This window comes from Rissa tridactyla, chromosome 2, assembly GCF_028500815.1.
Source record: "Rissa tridactyla isolate bRisTri1 chromosome 2, bRisTri1.patW.cur.20221130, whole genome shotgun sequence".
Taxonomy (NCBI): domain Eukaryota; kingdom Metazoa; phylum Chordata; class Aves; order Charadriiformes; family Laridae; genus Rissa; species Rissa tridactyla.
The window spans coordinates 156,909,794-156,928,679 of NC_071467.1; the positions used below are offsets into that span (position 1 = coordinate 156,909,794).

General features: G+C 35.3%; 1 protein-coding gene across 4 annotated transcripts in view; it reads right to left on the minus strand.

The window, feature by feature from the left end:
* Positions 1–840: 840 nt before the first annotated feature.
* Positions 841–18,886, minus strand: part of DYNC2I1 (dynein 2 intermediate chain 1) — a 39,806-nt gene continuing 21,760 nt past the window's right edge. For all 4 annotated transcript variants that reach the window (XM_054190141.1, XM_054190144.1, XM_054190145.1 and 1 more), the window contains 15 exons: positions 17,301–17,403; positions 14,449–14,578; positions 13,808–13,919; positions 13,341–13,435; positions 12,888–13,017; positions 11,855–12,027; positions 11,145–11,307; positions 8,312–8,425; positions 7,317–7,378; positions 6,193–6,244; positions 4,874–4,934; positions 4,526–4,622; positions 4,138–4,269; positions 2,378–2,601; positions 841–1,298 (listed from right to left, as the gene is read on the minus strand). In XM_054190141.1, coding sequence (XP_054046116.1) covers positions 1,127–1,298; positions 2,378–2,601; positions 4,138–4,269; positions 4,526–4,622; positions 4,874–4,934; positions 6,193–6,244; positions 7,317–7,378; positions 8,312–8,425; positions 11,145–11,307; positions 11,855–12,027; positions 12,888–13,017; positions 13,341–13,435; positions 13,808–13,919; positions 14,449–14,578; positions 17,301–17,403 — 1,820 coding nt within the window. In that variant the 3' untranslated portion in view covers positions 841–1,126. The remainder of the gene's footprint in view (positions 1,299–2,377; positions 2,602–4,137; positions 4,270–4,525; positions 4,623–4,873; positions 4,935–6,192; positions 6,245–7,316; positions 7,379–8,311; positions 8,426–11,144; positions 11,308–11,854; positions 12,028–12,887; positions 13,018–13,340; positions 13,436–13,807; positions 13,920–14,448; positions 14,579–17,300; positions 17,404–18,886) is intronic.

Consider the following 18,886-nt stretch of genomic DNA (forward strand, 5'->3'; position numbering starts at 1 on the left):
AGGCAAGGGGAACGTGCAACGGACTACAACAAGTTCATTCCCAAAGTGGCGCATGTTGTTTATATAAGGCACTCATTTTTAACTGCTGTGACTTGGCACCATCATGTGGCCACTTTGAGTTTGCTCGATTTAAGTAACAATTTACACAGAAAAATGTCTGCAACAAATTAATTAGAATTTACAAATCGTTTCAGTCTACTTCAAAAGGAGATAGTACATATCATAAATGCATGTTCACTAAATTCTGAACACATTGTATTCCAATTGTCCTTTTGTTCCCTGAGTCTGTGCTGATTTAATCATGGTTTTCTCGTGATCTTTAAATCAGAAACTGTTAGGGTACAAAAGCTAAAGACATTTTCTGTGATTAGTCTTGGCCTAAACTTTACCAATAGTGTAAAAAAATTAGAATAACGTTATATGCAACCATCCTTTTCCCCACTACAAGAGCTTTGGGAATGACTTGCAGGATTAGACAGGCCAGTATTTTCTGTTTTACATCCCAAAGGATTTAGAATTTCAGTAAATCTCACAAGCATAGTGTTTTCATAGTGTGATGCGAACAGGTAGTGTACGTATCAGGACAACTCGAGTCAGTCAGGTATTCCTTTTGCAAAGTTTCAGGGTCAAAATCAGGAGTAAGATACCATGTGATATAAATTTGTATTCTGATATGTTTGCATAATGTTTTTAGATGGATATAAGAAAGTTTTACCAACCAATAGTGTGTAAAATGCTCAGAGGTCGAAGTCTCCATACCTCCAGGTTGCTTACAGAGCTTTATGCTCACCAAAGGACTGCTATCATTTACTTCAGAGCAGAATAATGAGAAACAGCAGCTTAATTTATAACAATATATTTTCAGTATTTTTGTGAAAATATATACATCTAGAGTATTCAATAGTGAAATATAGTTCATCATCTTTTTGAGTACAATAATGCTAAATTTGGTTCTGCCATTTTTGTGATAAAATACACAGTTCAAGATGAAATACTGTACTGATACTCTTTACAATATATACAAGTTATATACAAATACAAAATTACATTATAAAACTGCTAATTACGGTCAAAAATAATGTAAATATTTTGCAATGATTTGTACACTCGGAGCGGTGTACCATTTCTAAAAAGACTGCAATAAAAGCAAATGTAGTTTTTCCGATTCCTCAGGCTGAGGTAATGCCCACTTCTTCTTTACATACTGAATGTCTATCTGCCCAGATTCTTTGGCCAGTGCAATGCCTAACAATCCATTGGTTTTTTCTGGTTCTCCCAGCAGAGTCATAGTCACAACACTGAAATCAAAAGAACGGGGGAGTGTTTTCAATTGAGGCAAAATTAATAGAAACTGGTGTTTTCAAACGTGTTTTTAGCAGGAAGTTAGTTATAGTTAACTAAATGATTCCTTTTTTCTGCTCATTACAGTGTAATAGTCCTCGCTAGTTCAAGTCCCAGCATGTTCTTTAGCTTTTTACCAGTTCCAATCATTTAACGTGAACATAACAGGCAATTCTTCCCCTGGTCCCAGATTTCTCATCATGACTTAAAAATTATTTCAAGCTTGTAAAAACGAACTATTTTTATGGTATTTTCCAGTACAGTGTAGCAACTATAAAAATTATATTATTTTCTCCCCAAACTCACAGCACTTTGCTACAGTTTACAAGGCCACAAGGAAAACTTTTACTTAGAGGGATATTCACCACGACTAACTTAAACCTAGGGAAGACAGAGTCTCCCAGGAGGGCTCTCACCCGTGAGGAAAGACTGTAATTCATAAAGGCTAAATTAAACTCCTTTTCTGCATCAATCTACAGGATACCCAGATCTCTACTGACAGGAACAGTACTGTGAGTCTTGGTGAATATGTGTGAGCCAAAAATATTCTTGTTTGCTTTGTGACAATGAACACTATATTTCTTTATACTGGTAACCATACTGTACATAGGCATTTTAAAATGTTGTCCAACGTATCTTGCCTATTTCAGGGGTTGATCCTGATCCAGCAAAGCTACCTTTGAACTTAAGCAGTCCAGTGATTTTTAGTGGGAACAAAAGTTTTCTCTTCATATAAACACCAACAGCTCCATGTAAAGACATCTGTCACAACTGGTAACACTAGATCTGATTTTGATTTACACTAACATTATTTTTCCTTCATCAGACTATATAAAATAATAAGTAAATAAGGATAAGCTAAAATTTAGCTCGATATAGACTCCTTCCACACCTCCAACAGTTTAAAAAAATATAGCTAGAAAAGCAAACTCTAACGAAGATTTCAAGTCAAGCAAAAAAGCCCCATCCAAACTCTAATAAAAATGTAGCTGACAATAATACTAATATTTTGTTAAAAATAATGTAATGTACTTACTTCTCTGATGGAACGGTCTGCTTTGCCACAGGCAGCAAATCGTTTTCCAGAAGATCCCAAATGTAAATATTAGACGATGCATCCAGGACAAAAAACACAGCGGGTCTTGTTAAAGCCCACTGCAGGGCAATAACTGGCTGGCCATTTGTGCTGTCGTTCCACTGCATGAGGGGATACTCTGATGTCATTTGGTGTAATCTAATACTTCCATTTGAACAGCCAACCTGTATCATAGTCAAAAAGAAAATACTTTCTGGGAACAAAACAAACTAAGCAGGATAAAAATTGCAATTCAATTCTTGTGAATATCAAGCATATAAATAAAATTAGTTATCTGACTCGAGTGGCACACCTCTCTCAAGGACGATTTAGATTTTAACGTAAATTTTAGTTCAAAAGCAGTACTTCTGTACTGTGCATGCTAGAGTAATCTAATCCACTAATCCTGAGATGAAGTCCCAATTTCCTGTTTCCAAAAAAGTTTTCAAACTATCAACTTCACTAATACTATGATCCACCACAACTTGACAGTAGTTTGAACTGGGGCGAGGTCAGGGCCTGGAGACCAATTCAGGCGGCTACTTAGCGACACATGTAATCTGTAAAACCAAGAATAGCTTTCAGTAGGACAGGCTGTGCTTAACAGTATAATGATATTAAACTGATTCATAATGAACAGCTAAATCCAAAGATAGGCAGATGTCACTGCTTCCAGGTATTTTGTTATAACCGTTGTCTTGCCTAGTATAACATTTACAAGTTTGCTCTGATCCAGGTACAAAAGCAACCATTCTAAGAAAACAGAAAAGAACTTATTCTTACTACCCTGCGCCATCTCTACATCAGGAAGACTTCCTAGAATTTTCAAATTATGACAACTTTTTACACTGACTCTGTAAATTGTGCTTATATTTAAAAGGACTCTGCAGATACAAACTTGTAGAAGTCAGCATCGCTCTAAATAAATGCATTTGGGAAAAAGGTAAGAACACCCATGCTGGTAAAAGAAAGTTCTGACTGCACAGTGGTGACTCCGAATACGTACGCTGTAGCCAAAACCATTCATTTTATACCTTGGGCGATCCCAATGAAGTCACGTAAATCATGGCAAATTTAGAAAGAAAGCATTTGTAAGAGAGGATCAAGTACAAATATATGCAAGGATAAGCAGATGGAAAATCCAAAGTTGGATTCAACTTGCAGTGAATAAACTTTCACAAGGGAGACAAATAAAAGCAGTGGGTGTGCCAATATGAATGGCTGAGGGCAGGTTTGAACACACCTGACCACGGTGTACAGGTGTACACTGCCAGGCAGACCCCAGGGTGCACCTGATGTGGAGAATACAGGAAAGCAGGGAATGCCCAGAGCTGCACCACAGACCTTTATTTCACAGCAATAAAGGTATTTTTGTCTCCAAAATTATTATGTCATTAAGAGATGTATGGTAAGAGTGAGAAACAGCTGAGGCTTCATTAACAGCAGAAGACCTGCTTGCAATGCTGGATTTCAGTCAAAACAAAGAATAAGTTACAAGGCTGAAGCGAGATTGCCATTTGTTTCTGTGAGCCAGATGGTCCACCTTCTACATAAGCAAAGTTCAAATGCCAGGACACAAGATTTGTTGTCACTCTTCATGGCAGATCGGAATTAGTGAGGTAAATCAACTATCACATCTAGTTAAACACATCAAATTAGAAATCCTCCCTCAGCAAGTAATTAAAAAATGAAACTTGCATTATATTAAAATGTTTGCATACCAGAAATAGTGGCTTTCCAAAAGGGAAGAAATCAATTGCGTTGATGCTGATTGATCTCAGTCCGCCCTCCTGAGGTCTGAATAGCTTTGGAAAAACTTTTAAATCATGTCTTGTGCTATGGCCTACCAGCCCCTATGAACAATATAAAGAAAATGAATTAAACAAAACAAAACAAAATTTGCATTATCAGTATTACAAGAAAAAGTTAAATAATTCACAGAGCTGCTACCCTAAAAGATCCTTAAGAGCTAACAAATTTTAATAGCTAACAGATTTTAATAATAGTTTCAAAATCTTAATTTTACATACAGTCTACTGGTAAAATTCCAAGTGGGGCAGCTTGCAAAACAAAAAATAACAATGAGATGAATTTCAGCACATTACTCACAATGTTTGTTCCAACAATGAAATGATTAGGATTAGAAGGCAGAAATTTAATTGTCAGTGTCTGGGGCATTCTCTGGCGCACATCCTTTGGGAAAAGGCTAGGAAAAACAAAGATGAAAGATGACATAAATACAGGAAGTTGTCTCCTAAAGCTATGCAAGTACATACGGATACTCTTAATCTAAAATGTCTATGACTAGCTGTAGGAATAACTGTATATTAAAAGAAACCCAAACAACTAATGAAAATATTGTTAAATATATCTTACATAACAGCACATGAATAAAGTATAGGAAAAATAAGCTTTGAGACATACATGTGTAAAATCTAAATACTCCTCCTTTCTTACCTGTTATTCAATTCCACAGTAGAGCTATGTACTAACTTCACTTTCCCTCCAGGAATTAAACCTAAAATTATATAAAATAATTATTTAAACTGATTTAAGCACTTTGCATTAAGAAACTGCTATCATCAGATAAAAACCTAAGCTAATAAGTAAAAGGATACTTCATAATTAAATTGTTTATTGTACATACAGCTTTTGATATGTAAGAATCTTGCCTCATTTAGAACTGTTTACTTCAGAATTCAAATCTGAAGAGTTGTAATCTTTGTCAGAAATCAAAGAAAGAGGGCAGAGAAAGAAAACATGATTACATGTTTATTTTTGTGTTTACAGTATGCATATAACATCCTGTAGTTTCGCTCTATAAAACCCAGTTCTGTCAATGGTGAAAATGCGCATTTATGTCACCTGCATCTTTTGCAATGAATTACAGTAATGCGAGACTGTAATAATGCAGAATAACATAAATAATTCAAATCCTTCAAACACAAGAATTTTTGGAAGATGAAAAAAATGAATGCTGGTGGCGCTAAAACTGTGTCAACACACGACCATAGCTTTAAAATGTCCCTCTCCACAGACATGATGCCCAGCTTTAGCAGCTTAATACAGCCAGACATTGCACATGAGCCTGTAAATTAGAAAACTGATAAAAACTTCTAGTTTTTTAGCATTACTCTACTGTTTATACATGTATTTTAAAATGCAGCTGGATTTTAATCACAGCCTTTTCCACTTTTGTAAGTATGTAAGTCTAAATTTGTCCAAAGAACAAAAACCTTACTTTCTTCATTCACATAATTCAAAAAGGGCTGAATGGACTTAGTTCTTTACTTTTTTCGTGGAAACTTGGAAACTTTTTTCTCACACTAAATTAAGTACCTTTCCCAAAAGAGAACTTTCAGGGTAATTATCAAAATGGAGATATTGGCAACAACAAAAGCATTAGAACAGATTTGGTTAAAACTAAAGAAAGAACAGGAGGACTGAGAAGGACCCAAAAATCTCATATTCTTTGAAAAAAAAAAAAAAGTATTGAAAACACAGAAATCTGCTTTGACATTATAAGAAACGTGGTTGTCTGTGGTGGCAATTACCAATAGTAGAATTAGCAGATGAGATTCAGATGGCAGTACAGATAACTCTCATGATACCTAACCAATAACCCCAAATATCAGATATATGTCCTATTCAGAATGAATCTTTTCCTCAGTAATTTTGCCTTCTTCTAAACTATTTTTTGTCACCGACTCTTCTCTACTAACTTCATAATCTCAAAACTCAAGCACTTTATTCTACTTCTAATGTACAGTACTCACCTAAATCAGTTTGCGAACCAGCTAAATCCACTTTTTGTAATTCAACAACTACCTGAAAAGTCAATTTTTAACATCAATAAGCAATAAATACTTATCAGACTGTAAAATTTTTTTACTAGTAGTAATAACGTATGACATAACCCTAAAGGAACATTTAGATAGGTAGGTCTAACATTACAATGATTACAGGTAGATTCTCTATCCCCTGTCAATGTCTGCAATTCTAAAACCAGCTTCACATGCCTGCTGGATGTTCCCCGCTGGAAAGCGGAATAGGAAAAGTTAGGTTCAACACTTAATCACTAGTTGGAATCCCGTTAGTTTGGTGGGTCGCAAAAAACCCACCCTAAACCCCCAAAATAAGAAATTGTAACACGTTTCCTGTGCTTGTCAGTATTCATGAAATAAAAAGGGTAGATCATTTGGCCTGAATCTGTTGCTACTAAAGTTACTTAGAGCTTTAAGGCACTTAACTAGCGATACAGAAGGGAAATACTTTTATCCCCTTATTAGTCATTGAGCCATTCAGCTCCTCAAGCAAGATCAATTCAGATGCAAACAACAGGTTCAGCAGCTGGGCCAAAGCTGCACCAGAAAAAGACTGAAAGCATCCGATAGAAAGAAGAGCTGTCAGGACAGCAACTAAGAGCAACGGCCCCGGTGCTTACCTGACCATCATATTTTAGGCAGCGTAATCTTATCCACAGATTTTCACATTTTGCCTCTTGAACATTTATTTTATATAAATTATGAATGTCATTTCTCATGTACATTCAGTGCAGTCTCTGACACCACTGTGATTCAAATAAAATAAAGTATGTGGGTGAAAGAGGACCGAGGTCTCTTACTCAATTAATAGAAATATGTGAACATGAAGCAGAAATGCCGATTGCCTATTTTCATGAATTCATGTATCTATTAATAGTTTTGCCTACGGATAACATCATGGCATTAGGGAGTCAGGTCAAAATTTTTGAGGAGAATTCCAAAAGAATGGCTAGTGTTGCTGTGCTTTTCAGGGAGGAAATCCTCATCAGAAATCCAGATTTGGGTTCCTATATTTGAAGAAGTATTTTGTTACTCCCACCCATTATACTTTCTCTTTTCATACATATATTACTCACCCACATGTTGAGGATTCCATTTTCATCCATTGAAGCTATCTGAAATGGAGGGCCTGACATTTCTATGGAAGGAATAGTAACAATCTATATTTGCATCCTTCATATCAAAGGATTTGAAATATTTCCTAGATTAATACATTCTCTGAAACATCTGTGATCCTCTCAGCCGCATAAAAAGGAAAAGTGCCCTAATTCTACCATAGATGAAAAAGGCATGAAACTTTCTTTGCTGAGAGGGTGGTCAAACATTGGAACAGGCTTCTTAGAGAGGTGGTCGATGCCCCAAGCCTGTCAGTGTTTAAGAGGCATTTGGACAATGCCCTTAACAACATGCTTTAATTTGGTCAGCTCTGAACTGGTCAGGCAGTTAGACAAGACAATCGTAAGTCCCTTTCGACTGAAATAGTCCTTTTTATATCTCTATTTTAATAAGTTCAGTTTGTCCTACCAGCAAGGCAGATGATCTCTGTCTGCATCTTTTAAAATGCCTGGATTCTGCATGGACTTTGGAACAGAACATAAAGTGCAAGAGATGGAATCTTGTAAAACCTGCAATATGCAGCACGTTTCTTTGGACTACTATGGATTTCAAAGCAAAAATCTGCAATGGAAGTAATAATGTCTCCTCTAGCACATTGCCTGAGAATTTGGGGGCATAAGGATTAAAGTTTCTTTGCAAAGGTTGGTCACAAAAAAATTAGGCAAAAGGCACAGGTAAAACCATCAAGTACAGTCACACATTTTAAGCGCTTTCATATATAAGCAAGTTGCTCTACTAATTCAGATAGGGTTTTTCCAGACATTATAGAATGAATAAGACTTCTCTGAAGGCAGTTTTTGAATGATAACTTGTTTTATCATGGAAGAAAGAAATAATGTTTGAAAACAGACATTAGAACAAGCATGCAGCCACGTCTGATGTGAAGCTGCACTGAATGTTTTACTAGACTTTAAAGACTCAGACGCATTGATGCTTTGAAGAGCAGTTTACATACCCTCCTGATAAGACAGGCTTGAGAGCCCACAATTCTGATCGGTGTAGAGAGAGGTTGAGACAGGTTCCACTGCTAGTATAGGAGAGGCGTGGTTTACTGAATTTAGAATGCCATCTGTAATTAAGGATAACGAAAGTTAAAAACTGTATTATTCTCAACACAAACAACAACAAAACCCTAATCGCTTTTCAGCTTATGGAAGAATGACGATTACATAGAAAGACTGGCAAATAATGAACTTTGTAAAGAATTACTTTGTTAAAGTCTCAAATATAATTCTGCAAACTGTTTCCTAAATTAAAAAAATATTACTAGATAAATCAATGTTTCACCATTTGTATTTACTTTTCATTTTCCAAATGACTGCTGCACCATTTATGCCACTGTACCAGACATTTCATTAAAATCTGCCATTTCAGGTTACCATGAAAAGAATTACATTCATTTCAAGCTCCATAAACAAGAGAGGTAGAAATAAATCACTGCTTACTACAGGAAAGACAAGACTGAAGAAAAATTACTCTTAATAGAAAGTAACTACCCCGAAACAATTCACAAGAAAGTATGTATTTACCCTTTAATAACATTTTGAAATAAATGTATATTTAAAGCAGTTTCAATATGCATTCTTTGCCAGATACTCTTGATTTCTGGACTTGCCCTGTGCACTGAACTTAATCTCATTTAAGATTAAAGGCATAAATCTTCCTAAGAATACAGCATTAAAACCTGCTTGCTTATGTAAGCAACTACATGAAACCGTATACATACATTTGTCTGTTGTGAAACAGCAGAGCAATCATCTTTGATCTACTAAAAAATTTAAAAGTCTATCAACCAACTAATGTTTATTTTTACATGGCTGCTGCAATTAGACACACTTGTGAACAGAAGAGGATTTTGTGCATGTGTGTGGTGGGTTTTTAGAAAAGTATTAATACCCCAGTGTTAGTTAAATGGTAGCACCTGCACACACACACACAAAAAAAGGAAAAATACATACAGAAGGACTTCTCTAGCAATAATAAAATTATTTACAAAAATATTGCTATGTGTTATTTTTCACTCCAGGGTACAATACAGTGCCGAGAAAAATGGCACCAATTTATAATTAAGATTGAGACAAATGGTGGTATGTACACCTCATTCCCAATCTCTCAACACGATACAACTACATACAATGAAAATGTCAATCAGATTAATGACTTGCTCCTCTGTTTAAATTTGCAATAACAAACACTTGTAATAGGCATAAAGATCCATTCAATTCCACCAGATTCATAAAAATTTAAGGATTTCATACACTAATTCAAACGCAGAGCTTTGGACTGCATCTTCTAGTATGTCAGTCATATGTCCTCTATAAACTTCTGCAACTTTTGAATTTTTGATCACACATTAAGGGATCAAAAGTGTGGGAAAAAAAGAGAAATTCAATGACAAGAAAATGTCAAAGGTTGAAAGGAGGTCACCCAAAAGCACTTTTGAAAAGTAAACCTTCTTCAGGCTTCCTAATATGTATGCAACACTAATTTAGGCTATAGGTAAACAATGCAACAAACGAATTCCACATTATTTTTTGTTGCTGTGCTTCTCTGCCATTAAGAACCTCGAAAGAGCATGCTATAACTCCTGACAGGCCCCAGCACTAGAGATTTTGCTCATGTGACAAGCTGGATGACAGAAAAACGTATGTCTAGGTTTACTCCAACATGCAATTGGTACATTTCTTGAGATATTGAACAAGAGAGCTTTGGGGCGCTGAAGTTTAGTCACCACTTCAGATTCTCTTCAATAAAAGACTAAAAGTAACTGACTGCTGACTATGCAAGTTAGAATTCAGCTTACTCCATTATATAGATCACACCTGACATTTAGCCTTCGTAGACTACTTGTTTCCAATGATGTGATCCCCATATATGCTGAACCAATAGTATCATAAAAAGACAGTTGTATATGTAATGAAAATGAGAAATTCCTAGATCTTACACTGCTACAATAATTGATAAATTGGCAATAAAAAACCACAATACTGACTCAACTTTTAGTGTATCTAGATAGAGTCCAGAAGCGAAAGTTACATAAGTGGAACTTCAGAAATGCGTAAGAGTGAGATTCAGACCAAAAATTAAGACACTTAAAATGGTACCTACATAGAAGACAGCTGTGTAGTATCCGTAAGTGAACTAAATCTAATCGACACAATCAATCCAGCTAACCATATACAGATATCTACATTAGGATGAGATGTTCTCTAGATCCCACATAGTAGCACTGCACTGATTCTAACAAAGGTTATGCATGTATACACTTGGATCTTGCATGCAACCTTACAGAAACATCAAGATTTAGATAACAATTTGTACAGATTGCGACTTTCAAATGATGACTGAAAAGTTATGTTTTACAGTCTGAATTACTCTGGTGTATTTTAAAAAACATCTTAATATGCATGTTTAGACATAGATGAAAAAGAAATGCAGGTTATATTAAGGGAAATAACATGATGAAAATTGACTAAGCTAATAATTTCAAATGAGGTAGGAGTCAAGTAGTCCATTTTAATATTAATTAAAATTAATTAATCCATTGTAATATTAATGAATTAATATTACAACACTCCTTGGGTTCTACATCTGGTCCACCTCTCTTGGTGCATATTGAGCTGGCTTACATTTCTTTACAGCTATTACTGATTGGCAATTTTTACTAGACTAAATATAATTCTGAATGGGCTAAACTAGGCTACTAAGAAAGACTGTTCTTAGATGAATTAGTAGCGGGATTGTTTCACTGCCTACAACATGACTAATCAGAATGCATAGACACTAACCAGTGGAAAATGTTGGAACTCTAAATGCCCAGTCGGTTTCGCTGATCACCATATGGCGGTGCATTCTTGAGTCTTCTCGAAGATCCCACATCAACAATGAACCATCTACTGTTCCAGCAAAAACTAATGTTGTTTTATTGGGACTAAAGCAGCAACATATCACCTGTTAAAATATGTAAAATATGCATGGTTGATATTATGGTAAAGGACAATGATTTGATAAGCCTGAAATATGTTTGTTCTTCCTGGGCATGCAAATTCAAAAAAGACAGATTACAGGTGTTTGTGGCAGAAGTACAACTTATTTAAAAAGGAAGTAGGATACAAGACTTTTAGCAGGCCTTCCCTTGTCAAGACAATTGTTTAATCTGCATCTACTGCCAAAAAGCTGAAGGGGGTGATCAACTGTATGACAGTGATGGGTAGAGAGAAGTCCTGGCAACATCTGAACCAGCTGTTTTACTTCCGTTCACTCTTCAACCATGAAATGGATTCAAAATTTAAAAAACAAACAAACAAAAAAATCCCCAAAAATACTGTGACCATCACTACATTCTAGTACTGGAGCACAAAATGGAATGAGAATACTGCTCACCAGGCTCAAATGTGTTTCTCAAAAGATGACATATCTTGCAGCAAGACAAGAAAACAAAATACACATATAAAGCCTTTTATTCAATAAGCAAGTACACAATGTTATTAAAACATACCTCTGAGTCACATATTAAAACTTTCTGAGGACTGGAGGGCTGCCAGATGTTCCAAACACATATGATGCTCTTTCTGTCCAGTAAACCAACACCTGCCTTTTCAGGTAATCCGTGAACAGAAAGTAGTGTCTGCCTCTGAACTTGAGAGACATATAGGCAGGATATTTTTCTGTCTAAACCATTAAAAAAAATCAAGAAAGAAAAGCAATAAATAAAAAAGTAGACTCACTGCAGATGAAAAAGCATATTTAGCTGCTATAGCAACAACCAAAGGAGCTACGACGTAATTATGAAGAATATTTCTATTAACAGTAGGTTGTTTTTGATGCTATACAAGAAAAAAGGAGGGACTAGAGAAGTAATACGAAAAATTAGAATAGAAAGCAAAAAGGAAGAGAGCCAGCAAGTTAATAGCATAATTATTCTGTGCATAAGCAAGCCAATCTGATCTGATGTCAGTATATATACTGAAAATTAAGCTAAGTCTCAAACAGGAAACAGCACAAGCCAGGCTTGTTCATCTCATGTGTTCTTGTTAGAATACGTGCGGTTTTGTGTTATAATAGGTCTTCCTAACATAATTACAGATGCTTTATTTTTCATTTTTCTTTTCCTATTAACATCTACTGTTTATATGGGGAAAATATAACTGCAGTTCAAATATATCAGGCTATATTCTCCCTGTTCAATAACCTTGCTTTATTTGCAACTTTGGCCCTACCATCAGCATAAGGAGTCTAAACAAAATTACACCCCTTGCCATAGCCCTCTAACAGCAGGTGCAAGAAATTACATCCAGGGCACCCCTGTATCATGCTAATCGCTGGCAGCTACAACGCTCTGATGTTCTCTATGTGAAAACAATCTGCACAGAGCTACAGCAAGATGAGCACAATTAAAGGAAAAGCGGGCTTTACATCATCTACATAACCTGATATGTGCTGTTTGCACTTCAGTCATGACAAAGAGCATTTTGCATAAGGAAGAAGAGTTCACACTGCATACTAAAAGGTGTAGAATAAAGTTCCCTTACCATGGAGGAATGGCTGGTTAGTATTTAACTGGAAACAGCTATCACTAATAGACAGACTGGTTTGTCGAGATCTTAGTTTCCACCTGGGTTGTGTTGCAACTTGATCTTCCTCTAGCAAAACAGCAATCACCTTTCAAACATAATTACATTTATAGAAATAAAAGGGTCGTCTCATCTTTCAGCTTTGCTATTTGTAGCTTTATAAAGTATGTGGATTAATTTAATAAACCTTTATCAACTCTCTTGTTAATTGCTATCTTTGCAAATACAGCTTTACAGACATAAAAGTTGCACAGCTTTGGTTCAATTCCTTTGCAGAGAGATGAATCTCACTGATAATGAGTATTATTTAAGTAATTTATTTAAATTACTTAGAACAAGTACTGTAAGTGATCTATCACACTGTATACTGATGCACACAACTCATAAGGGATATTAAGTACATAAGTGTACCTGACAAGCAGACCGGAGGAAATTTGCCAATCTTTGTGAATCAATTTTAGGTGTTAGAGCTCCATTCACTGACATATCCTGGCTGTTTGTGGGACCTAAGGAAAAACCAAAACCAAAACCAAACTGGAAGTTTCAAAAGGGTATCAATTAAGAAAACCATAAGAACAATGTAATTTTTAAGCAAGAGGAGAGTGTCAGGAATCAACTTCTCTTCATCAGAAGTAACAGTACTGAAGAACAAGATCTGTTGGGGAATCATATCTGCTGCCAAGAGGAACAGCAATCCAGAGGGAAGAAACTATTTCTGCCACTTATTCTTCACCGCCTCCACAAGGGGATTCAGAATGCCTATAGCAGTTTGCTATCAACACACCCTGCCACATTACAAATTCTGACAATTAACGGATACAAAAAAGAAAGTTTACATGCATACATCTATAAATGAATAAGATTAAAATGTTCTTCACCTCCAGATACAAGGGCACTTTCTCCTGGATGCTGTGTCCATTTCTCCAATGTCTCAACTTCCTCAGTCTGAATGTCTCTCTCAAGATTGTCCTCGTTACACTGAACATATGCCTAAAGTAGAAAGATGAAGTGATCAATATATGGTTGACACAGAGAAGGCCAGCATATAACTGAACAGAACTTAAATACTCATTTTAAAAAAACCGATGTGTTCAAGCTCTTCTGTTTGTAAATTCAGACCTAAGCATACTGACAGAGTGTCACTAGTTTGTGCATGCACGTTTTACCACATTTCACACAAGAGTGCTAGACTTACTGCAAAAATACAGAATGTCTTACACGATGCATAAACACTAAACCCAGCATACTTGGGACAGCAAGCCACAGACATACAGGAAGTCCTTCAGAAAATGGGAAGGAACATGAGAGTCCTCTTCCAATACAGAAAGAAAATGGCCTGTCTGGCCAAAAGTTTTGATATCATTGCTTTATGGTAATTAAGGCTTAGAGACTAAAATTATTAATTTATTACTTTACTGTCCCATTAGCTTTAGTAACTTTCTTTGGTAAGGAAAATTATTTTCTAGAACAAGAATCAGCACTTTCAGGATTTAAATATTACTACATATTTGTTACCCACCTGCTTAGTGTTAATTTTACCAAAATTCCTGATATACATATCATACTCATTTACAGGAGGCAAATCCAATAAGGAAAAACTAACTGAGAAGTCCAGATCAATTAGTGGGAGAAGTTCTGAACTCCGTTTTCTTTAGAACGAATCACAAGAGAGAAACACAAAAATGGTTAAGACCAAGTATTTGGTATTCCAAAAGAAAAACAACATGATTTTGTACAGTACCAGAGATCTAGCAATCCATTGATCTATGCGAATTGAAGCTGTACCAAAATTAATTGACAGATAAAAGTATATCAACAGAAGTACATATAATATTGTTACGAGTTATCATTTAATGTTATGCTGAGATAATTATCATATTTGAAAATGTAATACCGGTTGCAAATGGCAAACTTATGTGGTTTATTATTAAACCCAAACTGTCAAAGCCTAGCATGATCATCTTGCCTAAGTATTCAAAAGCTGTTCTGCGAGGTAACAGAAGAACGTATCTTTCTTCCTAGAGTTAGGATGGTGGCTAAGTCTCCTAAACTCATTTTATTAACTTACATCACCTATATGTGTACATGTTTTATAAAGATCATCTATAATGTCCTGGTTTTGTTAGACTTACATCACTAAGGACAGATAACAAAAGCAGCAATCCTGAAATATATTTTAAACATATACATGAAATGAATTTATTGTTGATTCATAACCTGTGGACATAATACTGACCTCTTCCCCATAAAGCAGACCTCCAAAAACCATCAGTTATTGGACCACTGGTCTTAAACTAAATGGTATGAAAGGGAGTACTCGAGATTGAGGAAGACTACACATTTTTCCACTCATATTTTTTGTTTTGAACAAGATTAGCACATTGTACACTATTTGAGATCCTTGAATCGCTTCGTCCTATGAAATACCACATCTTTCCATCTTCCTAAATTCCCTTGCTGGAACGACAAAAAAATAACTCAACTGCCTTATCCAGCTCCCCTCAATCCTTTTACTTTCTGCCTGCCTCAATTCTTAATTTTTTCATCTTTGCTCACAAATAAAACCGTATTTTGATTCTTAATTGGAAAACAAGTCTACCGTAATATACTCTATCTTTCCCTGACTTTATGTGATATTAAAACATTTTTGTGACATTATCATCCTACCACATATGTGTGGATAATGAAAAGACAGTCAATCTTCGTCACAATTCACACAACTACCTATCTCCTTTAATGTCATAAAACTGTTAAAATATTTTAAGAGTTAACTGCTTGTTACAGATGCATATTTACAACTTAATTCCATGCTCTTACTATAGTACAGATTACTTGACAATGAGAAAATTTCTGTTGTCTCCCTTTCTCTCTCTTGCACTTTCAGGTTTTTTTAACATACTTAATATAAATACAACCCAGATACAATTATAGGTCTGTAGCAATTCCATATCTAAACAGTCTCACAGATGCATATTCTAGTTGCAGTTTCTTCTCAGTAAGGTAGTCTTTGAAAAGGGAAAAGACTAGAGCAACATGAGCTGAAATTTGTCCTCTGATATTTTAGGCTGGATTTTTCTTTATGCATAAGGACAATTTTCACATCTCCTTTTTGCTACTTGATGATATCTATTGCATTTTCTTACCCACATTTTATTTTTACTTCTACTTCCTAGTACACCAGTTCTTCACAAATATTGTGGGCACAGATTGCCGAGATCTAATTCAAACGTATGAAAGTTGCTTCCTAGTTACAAATCTTCATGATACGCGTAGACAAATCCTTAAAATAAACTAATAAGCCTCTTGTATTAAAACTTACAACTCCAAAGTGCCACAGGTCATTTATGGGATGCTTCCAGTCTATTCACTGGTAGCAATGTACTGTCACAGCATTAAATTCCACAAACCCTTTCTCTTTCCATGAAAACGCTAGTTATCTTCACAGGCTATATACATTGTTGGCATGTACACAAAGTTATATACATAGTCATAATCAGCCATAGCACGTAATTAGTAGAGGCTGACAATCATTTCAGAAGGCAAACCTTCAAAGAGATGCCTTTCTGAATTTCCTAATCTGTCTCCACTGTCTAGAGAAGAAGCCTAGACAATGAACTCATGTAAAATTTGGGCATATAAATTTAGGCAAGGTGAATTAGACAGCCTGGACAATAAAATCTCCCCTATGTGAAGGTTAGCCACTGACATGCAGCCAAGATGCAGAGGAATCCAGTATTATCAATAAAATTTAATATTCTTGCTTTATGCGTCCAATTGATGTAACCCAAAATTGGAGTTACATACAGTGTTTCAGATAAATCTGGAGCTCCTGGCAAGTTCCACAAGAAACAGACATCATTTTTTTTCTTTAATACAGAGCTGTTTCAGATGTCTCAAATCTAGACCAATTTTAGATCAGTAATAACATGTTTTTACACCAACCGGTGTTATCCCTAAAAGGGAACATGCTATTTTGGCAACAGTATATACCATATAGAGTCTTGATTATTTCAAGAAATTACAGTTCTGCAGAGCCCTGAGAGCAGCTAAAAGGCTTGCTCTTTGAAATTATAAGCCAATATCCAATTAAGTGACTGAAGAATAATACAAAGAAATTACAATCCTGGCAAATCATTCTGTAATAAAGTGATACACATAAACTGATATATAGCTAACTTTCTGTTATAAAATAGCACATAGCAAAGCCTGTAAATTATATTTACTTAAGAACTAAATACTGTTAGCTTACAAAATAATATTTGACTCTAAAAGTCTCAAGATTATAAACTTCACATATTTCACATATAATAAAAAAGTTACATCTCACGTAGTGTGGTGCCGTTTTGTGTGGATTATTTAAAATACACTTACTTCTGCTTACTAGCCATACTTCGGCTACTTTGTCGTTGGTTTGCCATTTGAAAATCCATGAATATTCCACAAAAAGAGTTTCTGACAGAAGGGTATCGCCTTTCTGTGATATTACAAAACATTATTAGTGTTATAATTCACACTTTACAGTGCATTAAAATGTAAAGCAGTAAGTCTAAAAAGCAACAGATGTATTATGACACAGCTACTAAAAGTTAATAGTTTGCACTTTACACAAAGTGCTCTAGCACAGTTATTAGTACAAGAAGTTGCTCAACTTCAGTAATGGGCCAGCATTTTTCCCTTATTATGGTCCTTTATCAATCAATTCAAAATCACTGGCCATTGTAATTTTTATTTCAGAAGAACGTGTCTCTCTCTTTCTCCTGCCATTAGCAGGTCCTTTGTTCCCCTGTGTACAGTAAAATGCTCTATCACGAATTTAAAATCATATCAAATTCACACAGACTACACCATGTGCATGCCACACCTCTAAATGAGAATTAAATGCCTACAGCTTGTGGAGAAACTCATCAACACAAGCTTAACTGATGCCCTTGGATGAATACGCAAAACATTGAAACTTGTTGCTTTAAAAGCCACGGTTAATGGAACAGCTACAACATCTGATGTCATGTTGATTTTACTCCCTTTCCTGGCTCCGTGGTAGCTAACTGACCTTAATATCCAACTTCCAGTCAGGACGAATGGCGTTTCACTTCCTCAGAGGAAGACTGCCTTTTTAGATAATACTTCTAAAAATCATCACCAGAATGATCAACAATCATTTTAACCAAATGAGATAAATATTTTATCAAAAAAGAGTGTTGTGTAATTTACAATAAAGCAGTAAGTGCTACGATTCAGAATTTAAAAATCCAATTCTATATTAGAATTCCATCCTGTTCATTAGATCTATAACATAAATGGAATTATTTTACTGATTTGATATTGTTTATTAGAAACAAAACAATAATTGCATAAATCTTCTACAAGAATAAATTCGTATTACAGTATACTGGTTCTGACTTGCAATGACTACTTAACTGAAAATCTATTGATACCATAAAGACTTACAAAAACTCCATGCTATTCTTCCATGACTCTACTAACTTTGTATGAACTAGAGTAAAAAGCTGTTTAAGATTCTTTTGCACAATGATTCTATACTGACATTCACATGAGTGGAAAGTGCAAAGGGGAACCACAGCTGTAGTCAGTTAAATAAGTAGATCTGGCACTCACAGCTACCAGATCAACTGAATACAAGATAGTAATTCTATAGTCACATTTCAGAAAAAAAACTCTGCATTTTAAAAGTGATGTAGAACTATATATTTAACTAGTATCTGTATTTCTCTTGCCTTCCCACCCAGAGCAGTGCCTTCAACTTTGCCTAAAAGAAAAAGGCAAATTAATGTCACCGGAAGCCCCATGCTGTTCTAACACTCCTCCAGTTTTCAAAATCCAGACTCTCATATCCTTCTCTTACCCAAAATAAGACATATTAAATGTCAGTCTGTAAATTTTTATACTTCACATTTTAAATGATTAGTAATGCCTCTGAATCATTCTTCAGCAATGCG